Here is a 17,296-nt window from a genome sequence, read left to right on the forward strand (position 1 = left end):
ATGGCCTTTGTTGCTAATGCTCCTAAAAACCAAACAACAACAACATACTGTCTTGGTTGACTTTTTTCAAGCTTTATTTCACATTTGGTCAGTGACAGCAAGAATATCACATTTATCTTTCATTTTGGTTTAGCTTCTTGTGAAAGTTCCTTCAATTCTAAAAATTGAGAGACAATAAAAATGCCACCTTTGGATTTTATAATTGCTTATTATTGAAGTTTTTCTTTGAGATAAAGAAATCCATTTTTTTTTTGATGAAGTAGACTGGGTTTAAATTATTGAATATATTGGAAAGGGTTGGAGTGGTTTGGAAGGACAGAAGAATGATTAATAGATTATATTGGGGACAAAAAGTAATAGGATAGAACAAGATGACACTGATAGCATGTGGAAAGAGGATGAGGTGTAACATGTCTGTTTCCTGTTTTTATCATTAAAATGGTTAAGAAGGCATTTTATAAAGGTAATATGGATGTGGGAGGGCTGTATGGAATGAAGATGAAGGAAAAGTTATTGGGCGTGTTAGGATTTTATTATTATTTTTTTTTAATGGAAGAGGAACAGATGATATGGCATTGGTGGCAGAAATTGGTTAATAGGCTAAAGGAAAGTTGATAAGTTTTCAATGAGAATTTCAGTTTCAGAGAAGACAAAGATATGGGAGTAGGAAGAGAAAGGCATGAGTTTAATATTGAAATGGGAGCAGAGAGAATAGAACAGGTGAGTGAGTATAAGTATTTAGGAATCTTAATGGTGAGCAGTAAAGAAATAAGGGTAGCTGTCAGTAAATAAAGCTTTTTAGAAGTGAAAAATATTATGTGAGAGATTAGAAATTGATTTAAGGAAATTATTTATATGAAGCCTGGTATGGGGGTGTGGTACTTTATGGAATAGAGACATGGATATTGACAATGGAAGATATTATAGGATTGGAAAGGTTTGAGAATGGAAGGTAGTAGAAGATTGGAAAGTTTGGCAATGTGGGCTCAGAGGAGGATGAGAAGGAGGATGGATAAAGTGAGAAATTAGGAGGTTTTGAAAAGGGTGGGTAAGTAGAGATGTTTGAAATAATCAAAAGGCAGAAGATAAATAGGATTGGACATATTGCAAGGTGAGAAATTGATGAAGGATCTAATGGAGAGAAAAGTTGAGTGAAAGAGACCCAGAGGGAAATTTAGCAAAATTGTGATAGATGAACTGAGAGGGAGAATGTTGGTTATGTTGGAGAGATGAAGAGGGTTTGAGGATAGGGAAATATGAAGTGTATGCTTGGACCTGCCTTTGGCAGAACATATGATGATAGTGACTTACATTGCATTGATTTTATTATTATTATTATTTTTTTTTTTTTAATGGAAGAGGAGCAGCTAATGCAAAAAAGCTTTAACAAATGTTTTGGATAAAGATTTTTTTACAGGTTAAAAAGATTCAGAACTATCTAGAATAGCAGTTTGCAAAGTGCATCTTATGTGGACCACTGGAGTTCTGCCAAGGAAGCTCCAGAGGTTCTGCAAATGCTCCCTTAATTTTTTATCACTGATTTTTTATTTAATTTGCACGCATGTGTTGCTGTTTTTAATTTAATTTTAATTTTTAAAGATATAGAGTTCTTATGGATGATTTAAATTTGCAAAACGATTCCACAGAAGACCTGAATCTGCAAAAGTTCTGCAGAAAAAAAAGGAAGTTTCAAAAATGTTAGCATGTAATAAGTTGTAGTGCTATTATCTTATGATACAATAAAATGTCACATGAACATTTAATATTGTAACTTTTTTTTTTTAGTTTTTACAAAATGATCAAATCAAATTTTCTTGAAACTGTGATATGTAAAAATAGTTACCTTGTTATTAATTAGCACTCAACATTCTATAAGAATTGCTGTATTTCTCTGTATTTTCATTAGAAAAAAGTGAAAAGTCTAAATTTGTTGTTTAATGTTATTTGTAATAATATTTTCCTAGATGACCACAATATTTCTCATAATGCGCAAGCTTTTTAGAGATTCTGAAATTTGCCTGATGTGAAATTATTTATTTTTTCTGCTTAACCTTGTGGTTACACTTTAGCTAAAAATGTTTGTGATGTATGTGTATCATATGATACAGGGATGTACCATATGATAGTTATGCTAAATTTGGCACCATGAGATTTTACTGCTGTGCAAAAAATTTGCAATGAAGAAGGAAATGTCATTGGCATGTCACTGGAAATTTAACATTTCCAGTGTACAGTGTTTTTGAATTCTATAAGATGCCATTTCTGTTGTGTAATTGGTAGCTTTACATATGCGGTGTCATCTTGTTACCTGTATTCAGTTGTCTGTTATATGCAAAACCCGTGTAAAGCCGTTACATAAAAAAGTGCTTCTTTCCATCCATGTTTTAACACAGGTGTTCATGTTGTTGATATTAAAGAATAAAACTACTTTTGTGTTAAACTTTGGAAACATGGCCGCAGAAATACATTGCAAATAGTATTTGCAATGTATGGTTTCACTGTTGGTTTCTTTTAGAATTGTTAAGATATGCATCAACATTGTAATGCTTTGTGATAGTATTCTAGCCAAAATTGCAGGTGTTGATATTTTTGATTGAGAAGGTTTGGTTTACAATGACTGCTTTCTCGGGGTCAAATCTGTGAATAAGACTATTGAGAGGTTCTAGTTTGTGTACCTGATGCAGTTAGGAGGGAATGCTTATAATAGTGGGGTATGGCATCTGTCTCTATAATGATAATGTGTGTGTCCCCACCCATATCATCCATATGTTTAGTCTTAAGTATAGCAACCATGTGCCAGTATAAATGTGTTAACAATATTAGGTGGAAAAATACATATATAGACTTCATATATCATATGCTTTGGCAGGTATGTTTACATTTTTGATTTTTATACTAAAGATTTTAACTTTTAATATCTTAATTTCAATTCATTTATTTATTTTCTTGTAAGTAGCATTAACTATTCAGGCAGTTTTGTGCACCATCATTGTTAATGGTAGTCAAGTAGCTTCTGTGTTATATTTATTTTAGTTGCATTTGTTATTAAAATAATGTTAGGTTAATTTAAATGTGTAAGTGTTTTATTTTTTTAAGAGAATTTGTTTGTGAAGGAAGAACTTCAGTAATCTTGAAGTTGGTAAGTGATATGACTATGCTGTGCTAATCAGTTCATGTAAGTTGGCATGGTTTGCTGTTAACTTTAATGAAGTTGTGAAATAAAAACATTTTGAAATAGTAAAAAAAAAACTATATAATTGAGCAGAATAAAAAAAATATATATATATATATATAAAAATAAATATATGAAATAGAGAAATTTAAAATACAGTTTATTTCATTTCATGATGATATGAATAATTTACCAGCTTTAGCAAATCACATTCATTAATTAGTTACCATTAATTTAGAAGAAAAGCTTCAGTAGACATTCAGACATTTAGAATTTTTGGTTGGAATGCAGTCTGCGGGCTTGTATAAGTAATGCGGTCTATGGGCTTGTATAAGTTGACAGGTATGCTCATTCTCCCTGCTTCTGATTTTGTTTTTTGTAATTTATTTCTCTTTTCTAAGCTGAATGAGCAATTTAAAGGAAACTTTGACAACAGGGAGGATATTACTGAAAACATAATAATAAGAATACCAAGACCCAGAAAGCCATTTTAGAAGAAGAGGTCTATGCATGTTTCAGTGAGTGGCAGAGTCGCTGGATTAAGTATTGCTGTGCTAAAAATTTTTAATGAAGAAGGAAATGTCATATTGGCATGCACTATGAAATTTAACATTTCCAGTGTACAGACATTGTTAATCCTTATTCAATGATAAGGCTTACAGTAGGGTGCAAGTAATTGTATGTTATTGAATGAGTCTTAAAATTTTTTGAAATACCCTTGTACATTAATTTAATGTTTTGGGTCTTGTTTTCAGTTTTGCATTTGCCTTATAATCCCCCTCCCCATACTTTTTTGATCAGATTGAAAAATCATTAGTGAATAAACTTGTAGCCCTTGTGCCTTTAGTTGCATATGGTCAAATTGCACCAGTGCTTTTAACTCCATCCACATGTACAAAAAAAAAAAAAAAGTGATCAGGGGACCCTGTCTACTTTCAAGTACAGTGTACAGTTTCAGTAAATAACAATGAATTTTTTTTTACATGTGGTCATATGTTATTGAATGAGTCTTAAAATTTTTTGAAATACCCTTGTACATTAATTTAATGTTTTGGGTCTTGTTTTCAGTTTTGCATTTGCCTTATAATCCCCCTCCCCATACTTTTTTGATCAGATTGAAAAATCATTAGTGAATAAACTTGTAGCCCTTGTGCCTTTAGTTGCATATGGTCAAATTGCACCAGTGCTTTTAACTCCATCCACATGTACAAAAAAAAAAAAAAAGTGATAAGGGGACCCTGTCTACTTTCAAGTACAGTGTACAGTTTCAGTAAATAACAATGAATTTTTTTTTACATGTGGTCATTATGAGAGAAGGTTAAAAGACCCAAAGATAAAAATGATGTGAGATATGCAGAAAAGGGACACTGCATGGTTTTATGTCTTGCAGTTGGGGGGATTGCTCACTGTTGGTTTCTTTTATATCAGTGGTAGATAGGAATGTATTTTTTTCAATCTTTCATTTTTAATAAGATGGCTGCAATTAAAATTACAGTCCCCACCCACTTCTAACTTTTAAATTGATAAATGGCTTTGATGTTAACAGTACATATGAGGCCCTCCTAGAGCACTGTTTTTCAACCACTGGTCCATGAATGAGTGGGTGCAATGCCAGTTGGCAGAGCTTTGTTGTTATTATTATTACAATTAATTATTTTACTGGTCCTTGATAGGTAGAAAATTTTAAAAAATTTATTGATTTATGATACATTTGGAACTGAAAACCACTGTCGTAGAGTTCCTAGATGCCTCCCTCTTCCCAGTCAGTATCTTAAAAAAAATATGGCTGCCACTCAAATAATAAGTATTACCACCCATTAAAGAACTCTTGTGTTTACTGTATAAGTTGATGCTTATCAGTACATTATTAGTGATGGGAAGTAATAGACCACCAGGATGTTTTTATTTAATTTTTGAAACAAGATAGTTGCTACTTAAGTAGCAACTATCTTGTTTCAAAATTATTCAGAATTATAAATTTTAAATTATAAGCATCAGCCACTTAGAATTTTGGTTTTAACAATCCAAATTAAATTTGTAGTATGTGTGAATATCCTCACTCATACAGCAAAATGTTCCCATTTGAGTACCTTAGGTATTCAGATGGGCAGGTTTTAATTTGTCTGTCATCTTGAAACAAGATGGCCACCACACAGATTATAAGCACCACTACATCCATGTAGAAATTTTTGTGTATAAGCTAGTCCAGATGAAAAATGATATAATACTTATGAGGATATCCTAGAATATTTCTATAGGGATATTTTGAAAACCAGAAAAACATTTTTATCAGAAAACTCTTGGTATTAACAGTATAAGAAGGGCTTAAATCTGAAGACAAGCCAGTATGACTACTTTGGTTAGGATAGGAGAGTTTTGTAAAAATATGTCACCCCTTTGAATGAGATAATTTATATTTTAAGTGATTGTAGGAGAAGAATTATTGTCCAGGAGAAGAAAAAAATTGAGGAATGTTCATATGCAGCCAGATGGTAAACTTCTAAATGATCTGGTGTAAAATACTCTTTTCGACTACTTTGTTTTTTGAAAGTAGTTTATTGGGGTTTTTTTTTTGTAATTATTGTATTTATGATAGCTTACTTTTATAATTCATAAATATTATTGACCAGAGTATCACTTGATTACAAACCTCCATGGTAATATTAAAATTGATAGCATGATCATTTAGGTTACAAAAGCTTTTATGAAAAAAATAAAAAATGGTTTAGGTATTTTATTTAGGGAGAATGTACCCTTGTCAACAAGGGTAAAAGAAAAAAATACATTTCTACACAACTCTGCTATTTAAGCAATTAGATTTTATGGTCATTCTTACTGTGTTATCATTCATGATTCAAAATTTAGTGAGTTAAATTTATGTGGGATGAACAATAAATCCATATTATATTTATTAAATATAATAATAATAAATGTATGGCGTACCTCCAGGTATATATAATAGTTATTTTATGTTCCATCCCTGACTTAGGATATACTTGCATAACTTAGTACAGTTCCATATTTGATAGGCTGACTGCTGTTAGTAAATTTCTAAAATTACTGATTTTATTTGTAAGTAATAGTTGATGAAAATTATCAGTTTAATTTCCATTATGATGTAAATATGTCATCTTCTTTTAGGTAACTGTACAGATCTTCTCTCTTTATTTTTTGAATTGGAAACTGCCATGGAAGACAACCTGTGTAGAGATCTAGTCTGTACCTCAGAAACACATGAAAAAGGTAAAATCAGAAATGCCATTTGTTATATGCCAGTTATTCTAGTTTCTGTAGTAATTGTGCTGTACAGTAAAAAAAAAAAAAAATTATTCTTTCAATTTATGAGGACTTTAATTAATTAAAAGCTTTGGTTATTCAATGATATATAGAAAGTTTAAATGTATGTGAAAACACTTATTATAATTAAAGTGGTGATATTTCACTTATTTGGGATATCCTTGGTTTTATCATTTTTCCATTGGCTGAAAAACTTATTTAGGTTAGAATTAAAATAAGACTTAAAGAGATGATCTTATATAAATTTACATGGCCAAATAAGACTTAAAGAGATGATCTTATATAAATTTACATGGCCAAATAACACTTAAGGAGATGATCTTAAATAAATTTACATGGCCATTGTAAATTTATATTCCTACCAGTTTTGTAGTAAGAAAAGGTGATATGCTGGTTCTACAATGAACTTGTATAGGGTTGCTTCCTTAATTTTTCATTATAATGCTAATGCATAAGTAATAGTTATATTATATTTATAATTATATATTATATTATATTATATTATATTATATTATATTATATTATAATGCATAAGTAATAATTGTTAATTAAATTTTTCTTGACTTTAATTCTTTAGCAGGCACTGTGGTGTAAAATACAGGCCAAACAAACAAACAAACAAACAAACAGAAAATATGTAGAATTTAAATATCTATTATAATTATATCAAGTAAATTTTAATATTCCTCCAGTAAAGCATTCACTTTTGATCTACACTATTAATTATTTTTTAATGGGAAAGTATAGCTATAAAAATATTCCTTATGGTTCTTTGTTCTTGCAAAAGTGTATGCCCTCTAGTGTGTTAATTTTCCATAATAAGACTGATATTACTAAACACTATTTGTTCTTGTTAAGAATAAAACTTTAGTGCTCCATTTGAAACAGTTTCTTGCCTTTTTTCCCAATAAAACTGATCATGTACAGAATACATAACTGTCCACTCTTTGATTTTTTTTTTTTTTTTTTTTTTGTATGCCTGCTACAAGATTAAATAGGTAGCATAATGAGTCTGCTAATTTCTTTGCATCTTTATGCACTGTTGGTTTCAAAATTTGAGTACTTGTTTCCATCTTTTATACCATTTTAAGTTTATTATTCTGTACTCTCTATTTTTTTTGTAAAAAATTAGATAACAAATTTCATCAGCAGAATATTATATTATTAGCTATATGGTGCAAGGAAGCCTGAGGCTTATGTGGCACCAGCCAAAAAAAAAAAAAAAAAAAAAAATTCCCAAGTTACCCTGTGAGAGAGAGAGAGAGAGAGAGAGAGAGAGAGAGAGAGAGAGAGAGAGAGAGAGAGAGAGAGAGAGAGAGAATGATTAGCTTTTTTAATGGTTATTGATATAAGCACTGTAGAATTTATTTTAATTATTTTTTTTTCCTCATAAAAGCTCCATAAATAAAGCTTTTAAACCTGATATATTCTGGAAAAAAAAAAAATTTTTTTTTTTCCAGAATATATCAGGCCAACTCTTCCCAAAGGTGTTCATTGGGGTTAAGATTGGGCCCCGTGATAGACCAGTAAAGCTTTTCCAAGCTCATGTCTTCAAACCAAGACATTACAGGTTGTGCAGTAAGACATGAAGCATTTTCATACTGAAACAGAAAAGGGCATACCCTCTACTGCTTCCACAGTGTAGCAATAGTGGATTTGTCCAGAATGTCAGTGTATTGCATTTCATTCATTGTTGCAAGAGCTTTGTGGTTTGGTCCTGAGCCAGTGGATGGCTCAGGTGTGTGTCATGTGGATGGCTTAAGTGTGTCATCTTAACTTAACAGTTAAGATGACACACTTAGGTAAATAACATTCTGTGGACATTTACCAGAGCTCAACATGACCACTAGATTGGAAAACATTGTACCGTGATTCATTACTCCATAACACAGCTTTCAAGTATTCCAGTGACCATTTATGATAGGTTGTGCACCAGGCAAGTTGATGCTGAAATTATGTGCTACAGTGTTTGGTTTGTGGTATAACTTATGTATTGCCCTTGTACTAATATCAGTTTCTGTGGCTCCTCTGAAATTCTAGTTGACAATATTTGATGAGGACTGACAGGAACTATGTACCATCCTTCTAAGTGGTTTCTGTCAATTTCTGTAGTCCAGTCAAATGTTTAGTGGATGTAGTTGTAACATGATGTTTCCATTTGGTGATTACATCAGCCACTGTTGTTCTGGTGGTGTTGCAGTTTTGCTGAAATGGCACAGACAGATTTATTGTTAATATGACGTCCTATGATGACACTCTTTTGGAAATTGCTGAACTGCTGTCTACTGTATTTAATGAGTCTGCTTACATCTATCATGAACTCAGTTGCTTTTATGTCGATTCCTAACATAGTTGTAGAGTTTGCTTCATTTTGTATACATCGCTATTCATTCACTACAACCAGCTGTTTCCTGATATTCTAAAATGACATTCCATATTAGCATTAGTTGAGACATAATACAAGAAAGAAAGAAAGCTTATAGAGCATCAGCCAAAAAAAAACCTTCCCATTTCACCCATCCAGTCACTCCAAATGTTTGTCTAGTTCATCCTTAAATTTATTTAAGCTATCAACTTCCACAACAACAGATGAAAGCCTGTTCCAGCAATCAACTACCCACTGGTTAAAGGCAAACTTCCGCACATCTATTCTACAACTGTCTTTCCTCAATTTGAATCTATGCCCCTTCAGGTTCTTAATCTCAGCAAGTGGAAGTATCCCATCAGCATTGAGCCTGCATAAACCATTCAAGGCCTTGTACACCTCAATCAGATTACCTTGCAGGTGCCTAGTCTCCAGATGCTGCAATTGACAGAATTTAAGACTCTCCTGGTAAGAGAACCCTTTGTTCCTCTCACCAAGCCTCCAGACCTGTACGTAGTACTCAAGGTGTGGCCTGACCATTGCCTTATACAAAGGTATAATCGCCTCCTTGTCTCTGCTAGCAAAATTCCTATATATCATTGACAAAACTCCATGACCTGCTCTTGGCAGCCCATCTCACTGCTCAAAGAACTTCATATTTTGCTTATAAGCAATATATTGAATTTGGCCCTGGAGGGATTGTGCAAGGCTCAAGGGTTAGAATTTTTTTTCAGCATGGCCTGTGCTTGTTGATAGGAGAGACTGCTTCTACAGGGCTGGGGTACACTTAAATAGAAAGGGTGCAGGAATATTTGCTGATGCTATCGAGGCAGTGTTAGGTGGGTTGGAAAACTGCTAGCTTGGGGGGATACACAGACTAAAAGGTTAACAGTGGTCGCAGGCAGAGGCAACAGTGATTCTTGCACTGCTTCTATTAGAATGAATAGCAGCATGGAAAGCAAGGCAATGGAGATTTCCAGGTCTGTTGGGAGTCATAGTGGAACAAATAAATACATGGGTTGTGTTAGGGTAACTAAAAGTAGAAACAGGTGCATGTATACTTGCATGTACACCAATGCTAGGAGTATAGTTAATAAATTTGATGAGCTTGAAGTCCTAGTCAAGACATCAAAGGCAGATATTGTTGGGATATCAGAGACGTAGTGTCACACAGATATAAGCATTGCAGAATTGGAATTTGGGGAGTACAATGTGTACAGAAAGGATAGTCAGGAAGGGAGGAGGGGTTATTCTGTTAGTTAAGAAACACACAAAATCTAAGGAAGTGCATCCAGTTGATATTGGTGGCTAATGCAATGTTGAGTCTGTTTGGTGTGACAGAAGGACTGGGAAAGGAAAAATAAGAGTAGGTGTGTGTTATAGGCGTAATGAATCTGATTAGTATAATGAGCAATTGTGCAAAGAAATAGAGTGGGCCAGTAAATCAGAATGTCTTGTAATGGGGGATTTTAACTTTCCAGATATTTACTGTAACTTATAGGCTGGTCACTTGCACACTAGCAAGACTTTTGTGGATTTATTGGATGACTGTTTTCTACAGTAGCATATTCGAGAGGCAACCAGAGGGAGTAATACTCTTGATCTGATTATCAGCAGTGATTATTCCTGCATTAAGAATTTGCAGATAAAGGAACCACTGGGTGACAGTGGTCACAATGTGCTGATATGGGAATTACTTAAAGATGTAACTACTATCAAGGCTAAAGGGAATAGCTTTTGCTTTCGTAAAAGTGATTACAGGGGTCTCAGACAGTTTTCAAATTCTGTTCAGTAGGATCAACGATGATGTTACCAACGTTGAATTCTAAATGGGAAGCCTTAGGCTTTTCATTCCAACTAAGAAATACCTTTCAAGGTTCAGACCTAAAGGGAGGTCAGATGAATTAATGAGGCTCATGGCAGATAAGAAAGATGTATGGAATGCATATAAATTATCAGGTGACACAGATGCCTATAGCAGGTATAACCTTGTCTGTAATCAAGTCACAAAGAGGTTAAGCAGGTGAAGGCAGATTACAAGAAAACTTTGGCAAAGGATGCAAACAAAAACAGCAAAGAGTTCTTTACTTATGTAAACTCTAGAAGCAAAGGGATGAATCAGATTGGACCACTTAACATAGATGGGTTGACTATTGATGATCATGCTCAGGTAGCTGATAAACTGAATGATTATTTTGCATCTATATTCACACATGAGGAGTTATTCAATAAGGGGAATACCAGAAGTTTATCAAACTCTAACAGGGAGCTAATTGATTTTGTAATAACCGAGAGCAAAGTGTAGGAGAAATTGTTGAAGTTAAACATAAGGAAGGCACCTGGGGTGGATGGGATCTATCCAGTTATATTTAAGGAGGCAGCAAAGAAAGTAAGCAAACCCTTAGTCATAATTATGAGAGCTTCCTTGGACTCAGGAGAGGTTCCCATCGACTGGAGGTGTGCAAATGTATCACCAATTCACAAAGGGTATTCAAAAGATAGCACAAGTACCTATAGACCTGTTAGTTTAACTTGTGTTCTGGGGAAAATAATGGAGTCACTGGTTAAAGAAGCATTGCAGGATCATCTAGACAAGACTGCAGTAATAGTTAAGACACAGCATGGGTTTGTTAAAGGGAGGTCTTGTCTGACCAATTTGATTGGATACTGTGATGTGGTCACAAAGGAACTGAATGTCAAAAATAATTTTGATATCATATACTTGGATTTCAGGAAAGCTTTTGATACTTGCACATGGAAGACTGCTATACAAATTGGAGAGGTATGGCATTAAGGGTAAGTTGCAACAATGGATAAAGGGATGGTTGAGTGGGAGATGACAGAGTGTGGTAATCAGTGGACACTGCACTTTGTGGACAAATGTTATTAGTGGAGTTCCCCAGGGTTCGGTGCTGGGCCTATTGTTTTTTTTTATATTCATCAATCATATTGATGAAGGTAATATCAGGGTTTGTTAATGACAGTAAAGACAGTATGCTACTCCAACTGGATCTAGATAAGTTGGAAAAATGGGCTGAGAAGTGGCAACTGAAGTTTAACATTGACAAATGCAAAGTACTGCATATTGGTAGCAGTAACCACAGAGAAATGTAACAACTATGTGGTGTTACACTCAGAGTTGTAGAAAATGAAAGACACCTAGGGATAATTGTGCAGTCAGATATGATGTTTGCTGAGCAGTGCAGACGGGCTACCAGGGTCATGGAGTCTTGTCAATGATATATAGGAATTTTGCTACCAGGGACAGGGAGGTGATTATCTCGTTGTACAAGGCAATGGTCAGGCCACACCTACAGTACTGTGTACAGGTCTGGAAGCCTCATTTTAGGAAGGATGTAGAGTTGCTAGAATGAGTACAGTGAAGGGTAACACGATTGCTGAGGGGAACAAAGGAGTTCTCTTACCAAGAAAGGCTTAAGTTCTACAAATTGTATTGCCTGGAGTGTAGGCACCTGCGAGGTGATATGATTGAGGTGTATAAGGCCTTGAATGGGTTGAGCAAGCTTGAGTGCTGATGGGTTTCTTCCTCTTGCTCAGATTAAGAACCTGAGGGGGGGCATAGATTCAAATTGAGAAAAGGCAGTTGTAGAATAGATGTGCGGAAATTTGCCTTTAGCTAGCGGGTGTTTGATTGGTGAAACAGACTTCCATCTTTTGTTGGAAGTCTGTTTCACCAATTAAATTTTCACTTTAGTTGATAGCCTAAATAAATTTAAAGCTGAACTGGACAGGCATTTGGAACGAATGGAGGGGTGAAATGGGAGTTTTTTTTTTGGCTGGTGCTGCCTTTCTTGCTTGCATCGTATGCCTCTACTAATGCTAATAATGCTAACACTAAGCCAAAAAGCTGTAGTTGCCAGTTATTGAAACTCTTGTATTTGCAGCTTTGTTATTCAAATGAATGTGGGAATGTGTGTGTCAAATTTATTGTACTATTTTTTATTTTTATTTTTTTCATTTTTCTAAATGTTTATATTGTATATGCCAAAATTATGATACTAAGAATTTTTTGAATTCATCATATTTTCAAATCACTCTCTAAATCAGGTAAACTAATACAGTTCAAAGAAAACCATATTTGGATTATTTTTATCAAACATTTTGATAAAAAATAATCCAAATAATGAATTTTCATTACAGTAATACCCCGAAGTTACGCGATAGGTGGGTCCGATGAAAATCGCGTAAGTCGAATTCGCGTAAGTCGGGGTACAACTTTGCATATAAATACATATAAATTTTGCTTAATTGGGACCAAGGACTAACAAAAACACTAGTTTAGAAGAAAAATATTAATAAAATTGCAGTTCTTTATACATATTAATACAAAATATGTATTAAAAAAAACAAATGACTTACGTAAAAAAGTTATTTCGATGTCGATGGCTTCATAAAATCTAACAAATTCGTCTGACGACACAGCGCGTTCTTTTTTTCACGCAGAATTTCTTCGTAGCAAGCTAATAATTTTTTTTATTCCTTGCTTTGTAGCTATAACGCGTTCTTCGTTGGAGTCTATGTTTTCTAAAATTTTTAAGCCCTTTACAATTGAGCCCTTTTCAATTTTCAACCTGTCAAGTTTGCAATTGTCATGTGCTTTTCGCCGTTGCTTCATTTAGGCCTGTAGCACGTGCAATATCACATGGTCGTTCATTTCGCTCAAAGCGTTTCACAATTTCATATTTTTTCTCTATCGAGAGAGGTGGACTGGCCATAAGCCTTACCGGGGAAACCCCGGTGGGCCAGTGTGATTTTGGCCATAAACCATAGTATGAGGCCACTATAAATTTTCCCGGGTAAGAATTTTTGACCCAGTCCGCCTCTGTTTATCGATATTGCTTTTCTTTTTCTCTCTGAATCTGTAGTGTCTTCACCAGGACGCTTCCTTTTCACACCTTTTAAGTATATTACTCATTTTTAGGGAATAAAGCACAATTACAAAACGAGGAGGCACGCTTGATACGCATAAACAAAGCTGCGCGCATGTAGCAACTGAATAAACAACACCATAAAGGCAGAGATACACTATTAACACCTCACATAAAACAATAAAAATCCAGTTGCGTTTCTGCTAGTGAAATCTGTTATAAACTGGTAGTAAACTCGATCTAATTGCATTTGCGATTATACCGATAGCTTTAATTGTGTTGGTTTTTACGTTATTATGGTGAAATGTGTTTCCCCTTCACTGATATAAAAAACATAAAAGCAACAAAGTTGAATTTTGTTCATTTTTCGCTCTCATTCTCCGCCGTCGCACCGTATATCGATAACATATGAAAAACGACCTTGAAGATAGTGGGCGGCAGCATTGCCAAACGAAAAAAATCAAGAACCGCGTAACTCCGAGTTCGCGTAAGTCGGGGTAGCGTAAGTTGGGGTATTACTGTATTTATTCATTACAGTAGTGCGTAAAAAAATTAAACAGTAATTCTAATAAACGATAATCAGTGGATTATTATCCACAGGCTATGAAAATGAAGATATAAAGCACAAATTTACATCTTTTTTTCCCTTACCAATTAATAAAATTAAATGATACGTGAAAATTGGAAGAACATTCATTCTCCACAGGTTAGCAAAATAAAAATAAATTTATGCTTACGTACATAGTTTAATTAATATACAAGGTTATCGAAAAAGGTGTCTGTGATTTTCCTTTTAATTATCTTTGGAAATATTTGATCGATTGCTGTGATCGTAGCAACAAACAGTATGGTAACTCACTAAGTTTTATTCGACACCTCAACAATGACCTTGGCTGTGCTGTGAGTGTGTGCAGAATGACTCCCATGCTCACCACCTTAGTCATTGTCAGTAAGATGGCCGTGCAACAGAAAGCGCAGTGTGTGTTGTGGTTAGCTGAATTTCAATACCGACGTACATCGGTATTGATGTTGCACTGTTATAACAGATTTAAATTCAGTGTACCACAACTCACACTGCGGTTTCTATTGCACGGCCATCTTACTGACACTGATTGAGGCGGTGAATTTCAATGCCGACGTATGTCAGTATTGATGCACTGTTATGACAGATTTAAATTCAGCGTACCACAACACACTGCGCTTTCTGTTGCACGGCCATCTTACAGGCACTGACTGAGGTGGTGCATGTAGGAGTCATTTTGCGCACACTCACAGCACAGCCAATGTCATTGTTCAGGTGTCGAATAAAACTTAGTGCGTTAATACCACACTGTTTGCTGCTACGATCACAGCGATCAATCAAATATTTCCGAAGATAATTTAAAGGGAAATCACAAACACCTTTTTCGATGACCCTGTATATACAGTACTAACTAAACATAACACTTTGTAAGCTGATATTTCTGTTCACTGACATTGAATCTAAGATTGAGATTTTAAACAGACTTTCAGAGGGAGAAAGCGGGTCTTCCTTAGCAAAATTTTGAGGTTGGGAAGTCAACCATAACAGACATTAAAAACAAGGAAAAAATTTTAAAGTTTGCATCAAAACTTGATTCAGATAGTGCAAAAAAAAAAAAAAAAAGAGAAAACTGGAACTGTTAATGACCCATCCCTCGGAGATGCCATTTATTTGTGGTTCACACAGAGAACCCATATCTGGACCTTTGTTATGTGAAAAGGTGTATTTTAACAAAAAATTAGGCGGTCCCTCAGATTTTAAAGCCAGTATTTTTATTTCTAAACTTACTAAACCTTTTTTTTTTTTTAGTGTCCAGAACAGTATTTTTGATAGTTCGAAATCCTTAACAGATTGAAAGTCCGAACTACCCCTGGTCCCAGTTAGTTTGGATTATCAACACACTACTTATTTGGATTTGGATTATTTTTATTGAATTTTTTATTATGTTTTGTTGTTTATTTTAGCATTAATATTATTTATTGTACTTTGTAGAATATTTACAAGAATTGTGTGAGGTGATTTTATACCTTCTCCTTCCTCCAGATGATTTTCAGAATAAGATGGCACGGTTCCTCATTAGAGTGAGTATTAATATCTGTTTTATGAGATTATTAAAGAAGTACCTATTTCTGCTTATTGCAGAATTTCAGTGCAGCTCATTCTGCTTCCAAATCAATTATTGAATCAGGGCTGTAATACTTAATACATTCTATGTCTAATTAATATTTGTAAAATAATGAGGGAGTTCTAACTCCTTATTATTTTACAAATAAAAAAGTAATGAAAATTTGAATATTTTTAATATTTTTTAATATATAAATGTGAATATATTTCAATGATCCCTCAATATAATGAACCTTTTATAATACAGAATTATAACTTTATCATATATACCATGCATTGCATTTTTATTATATCTCCTTACACAGTATCCCTTCAGATAATTATAATATGGGTGTGTGTGTGTGTGTGTGTGTGTGGGTGTAGAAATCTGAGTAATTTTCACATACACTTAAAATAATTAACTATTTCTTTGAAATTTAACTGTTGTTTGTTATTTGTTTTCATTTTTTTCCCTTGTTTTATTCTTTAGGAGGTTGCTGTAAATACTGCTGTGCTACCAGTTATCAGCTTATTTTCTGATCCTGATTATATAAATCAAACAATTGTCTGGTTGGTGGGTACTATTTGTAAATGTGCATTGTAATGAATATTTCATATTTGAACTGAAATAAATGAAACAACAGTTTCATTTCTTTTAATCAATAGTTTTTATTTCAATCAAAATAAATCTACAGTTTGTATTTTTCCAAATAGAGTAGTTTCTTTTACGTGGTGTGTACTGTAATGGTCTTTTAATATGCTGATACTTGTCTGTATGATCTCATTTATAAATCATTATTAGTTATATATTTTTTGCATATTATTAAAACTACAGTTATACTTATTCATTACATTTTAAGGAATTGTTACCTCCAGACATGGCATGGCCATTGAATCTGACTAAATTCAGAGCAGAATTGGATGGTTATCTTGTGAGAATGGAAATAGTATAGATATTCTGCTTTATTAATTTTTTATTTTATTTCTTAGTTGGTATGAAAAGTCTAGTAGCTTCTATGGTTACTTTCCTAAATGCTTCCCATTTAGAATTGCTGTTGAAAACATCATAATTTCCATGCCTGAGACTACTGTCTGAGACTACTGTAGTTACTCTTATGAAAACAAAAGACCTTCCCTTTACCTTGACAGTAGATGTGTTTAAGTAAATCTCATTAGTATATTGTGATCACTGCCACCCAATGATTCTTTTATCTGCAGATTCTTAATGCATGAAGGATCACTGCTGATAATCAGATCAAGAGTATTGCTTCTCTTGTTGCCTCTGTAACGTGCTATTGCTGTAGAAAACAGTCATCCAATAAATCTACAAAAGTCTTACTTGTATGTGTGTGTGTGTGTGCATGACCACCCCACATGTTTCAGTCAATATCTGAAAAGTATAAAATTCTCATAATAAGACAATCTAAATTACTGACCCACTCTATTTC

At 33.8% G+C, this 17,296-nt stretch overlaps 1 protein-coding gene across 4 annotated transcripts in view; it reads left to right on the forward strand.

Moving 5' to 3' along the window:
* LOC150090697 (sorting nexin-13-like) overlaps positions 1 to 17,296 on the forward strand; it is a 372,237-nt gene that overhangs the window by 88,800 nt on the left and 266,141 nt on the right. For all 4 annotated transcript variants that reach the window (XM_090372320.1, XM_090372326.1, XM_090372330.1 and 1 more), the window contains 3 exons: positions 6,314 to 6,415; positions 15,738 to 15,826; positions 16,339 to 16,422. In XM_090372320.1, the coding sequence (XP_090228446.1) occupies positions 6,314 to 6,415; positions 15,738 to 15,826; positions 16,339 to 16,422 (275 nt within the window). The remainder of the gene's footprint in view (positions 1 to 6,313; positions 6,416 to 15,737; positions 15,827 to 16,338; positions 16,423 to 17,296) is intronic.

The sequence above is a fragment of the Mastigoproctus giganteus genome, chromosome 1 (genome assembly GCF_048544385.1).
Source record: "Mastigoproctus giganteus isolate SK-2022 chromosome 1, ASM4854438v1, whole genome shotgun sequence".
Lineage (NCBI taxonomy): Eukaryota > Metazoa > Arthropoda > Arachnida > Uropygi > Thelyphonidae > Mastigoproctus > Mastigoproctus giganteus.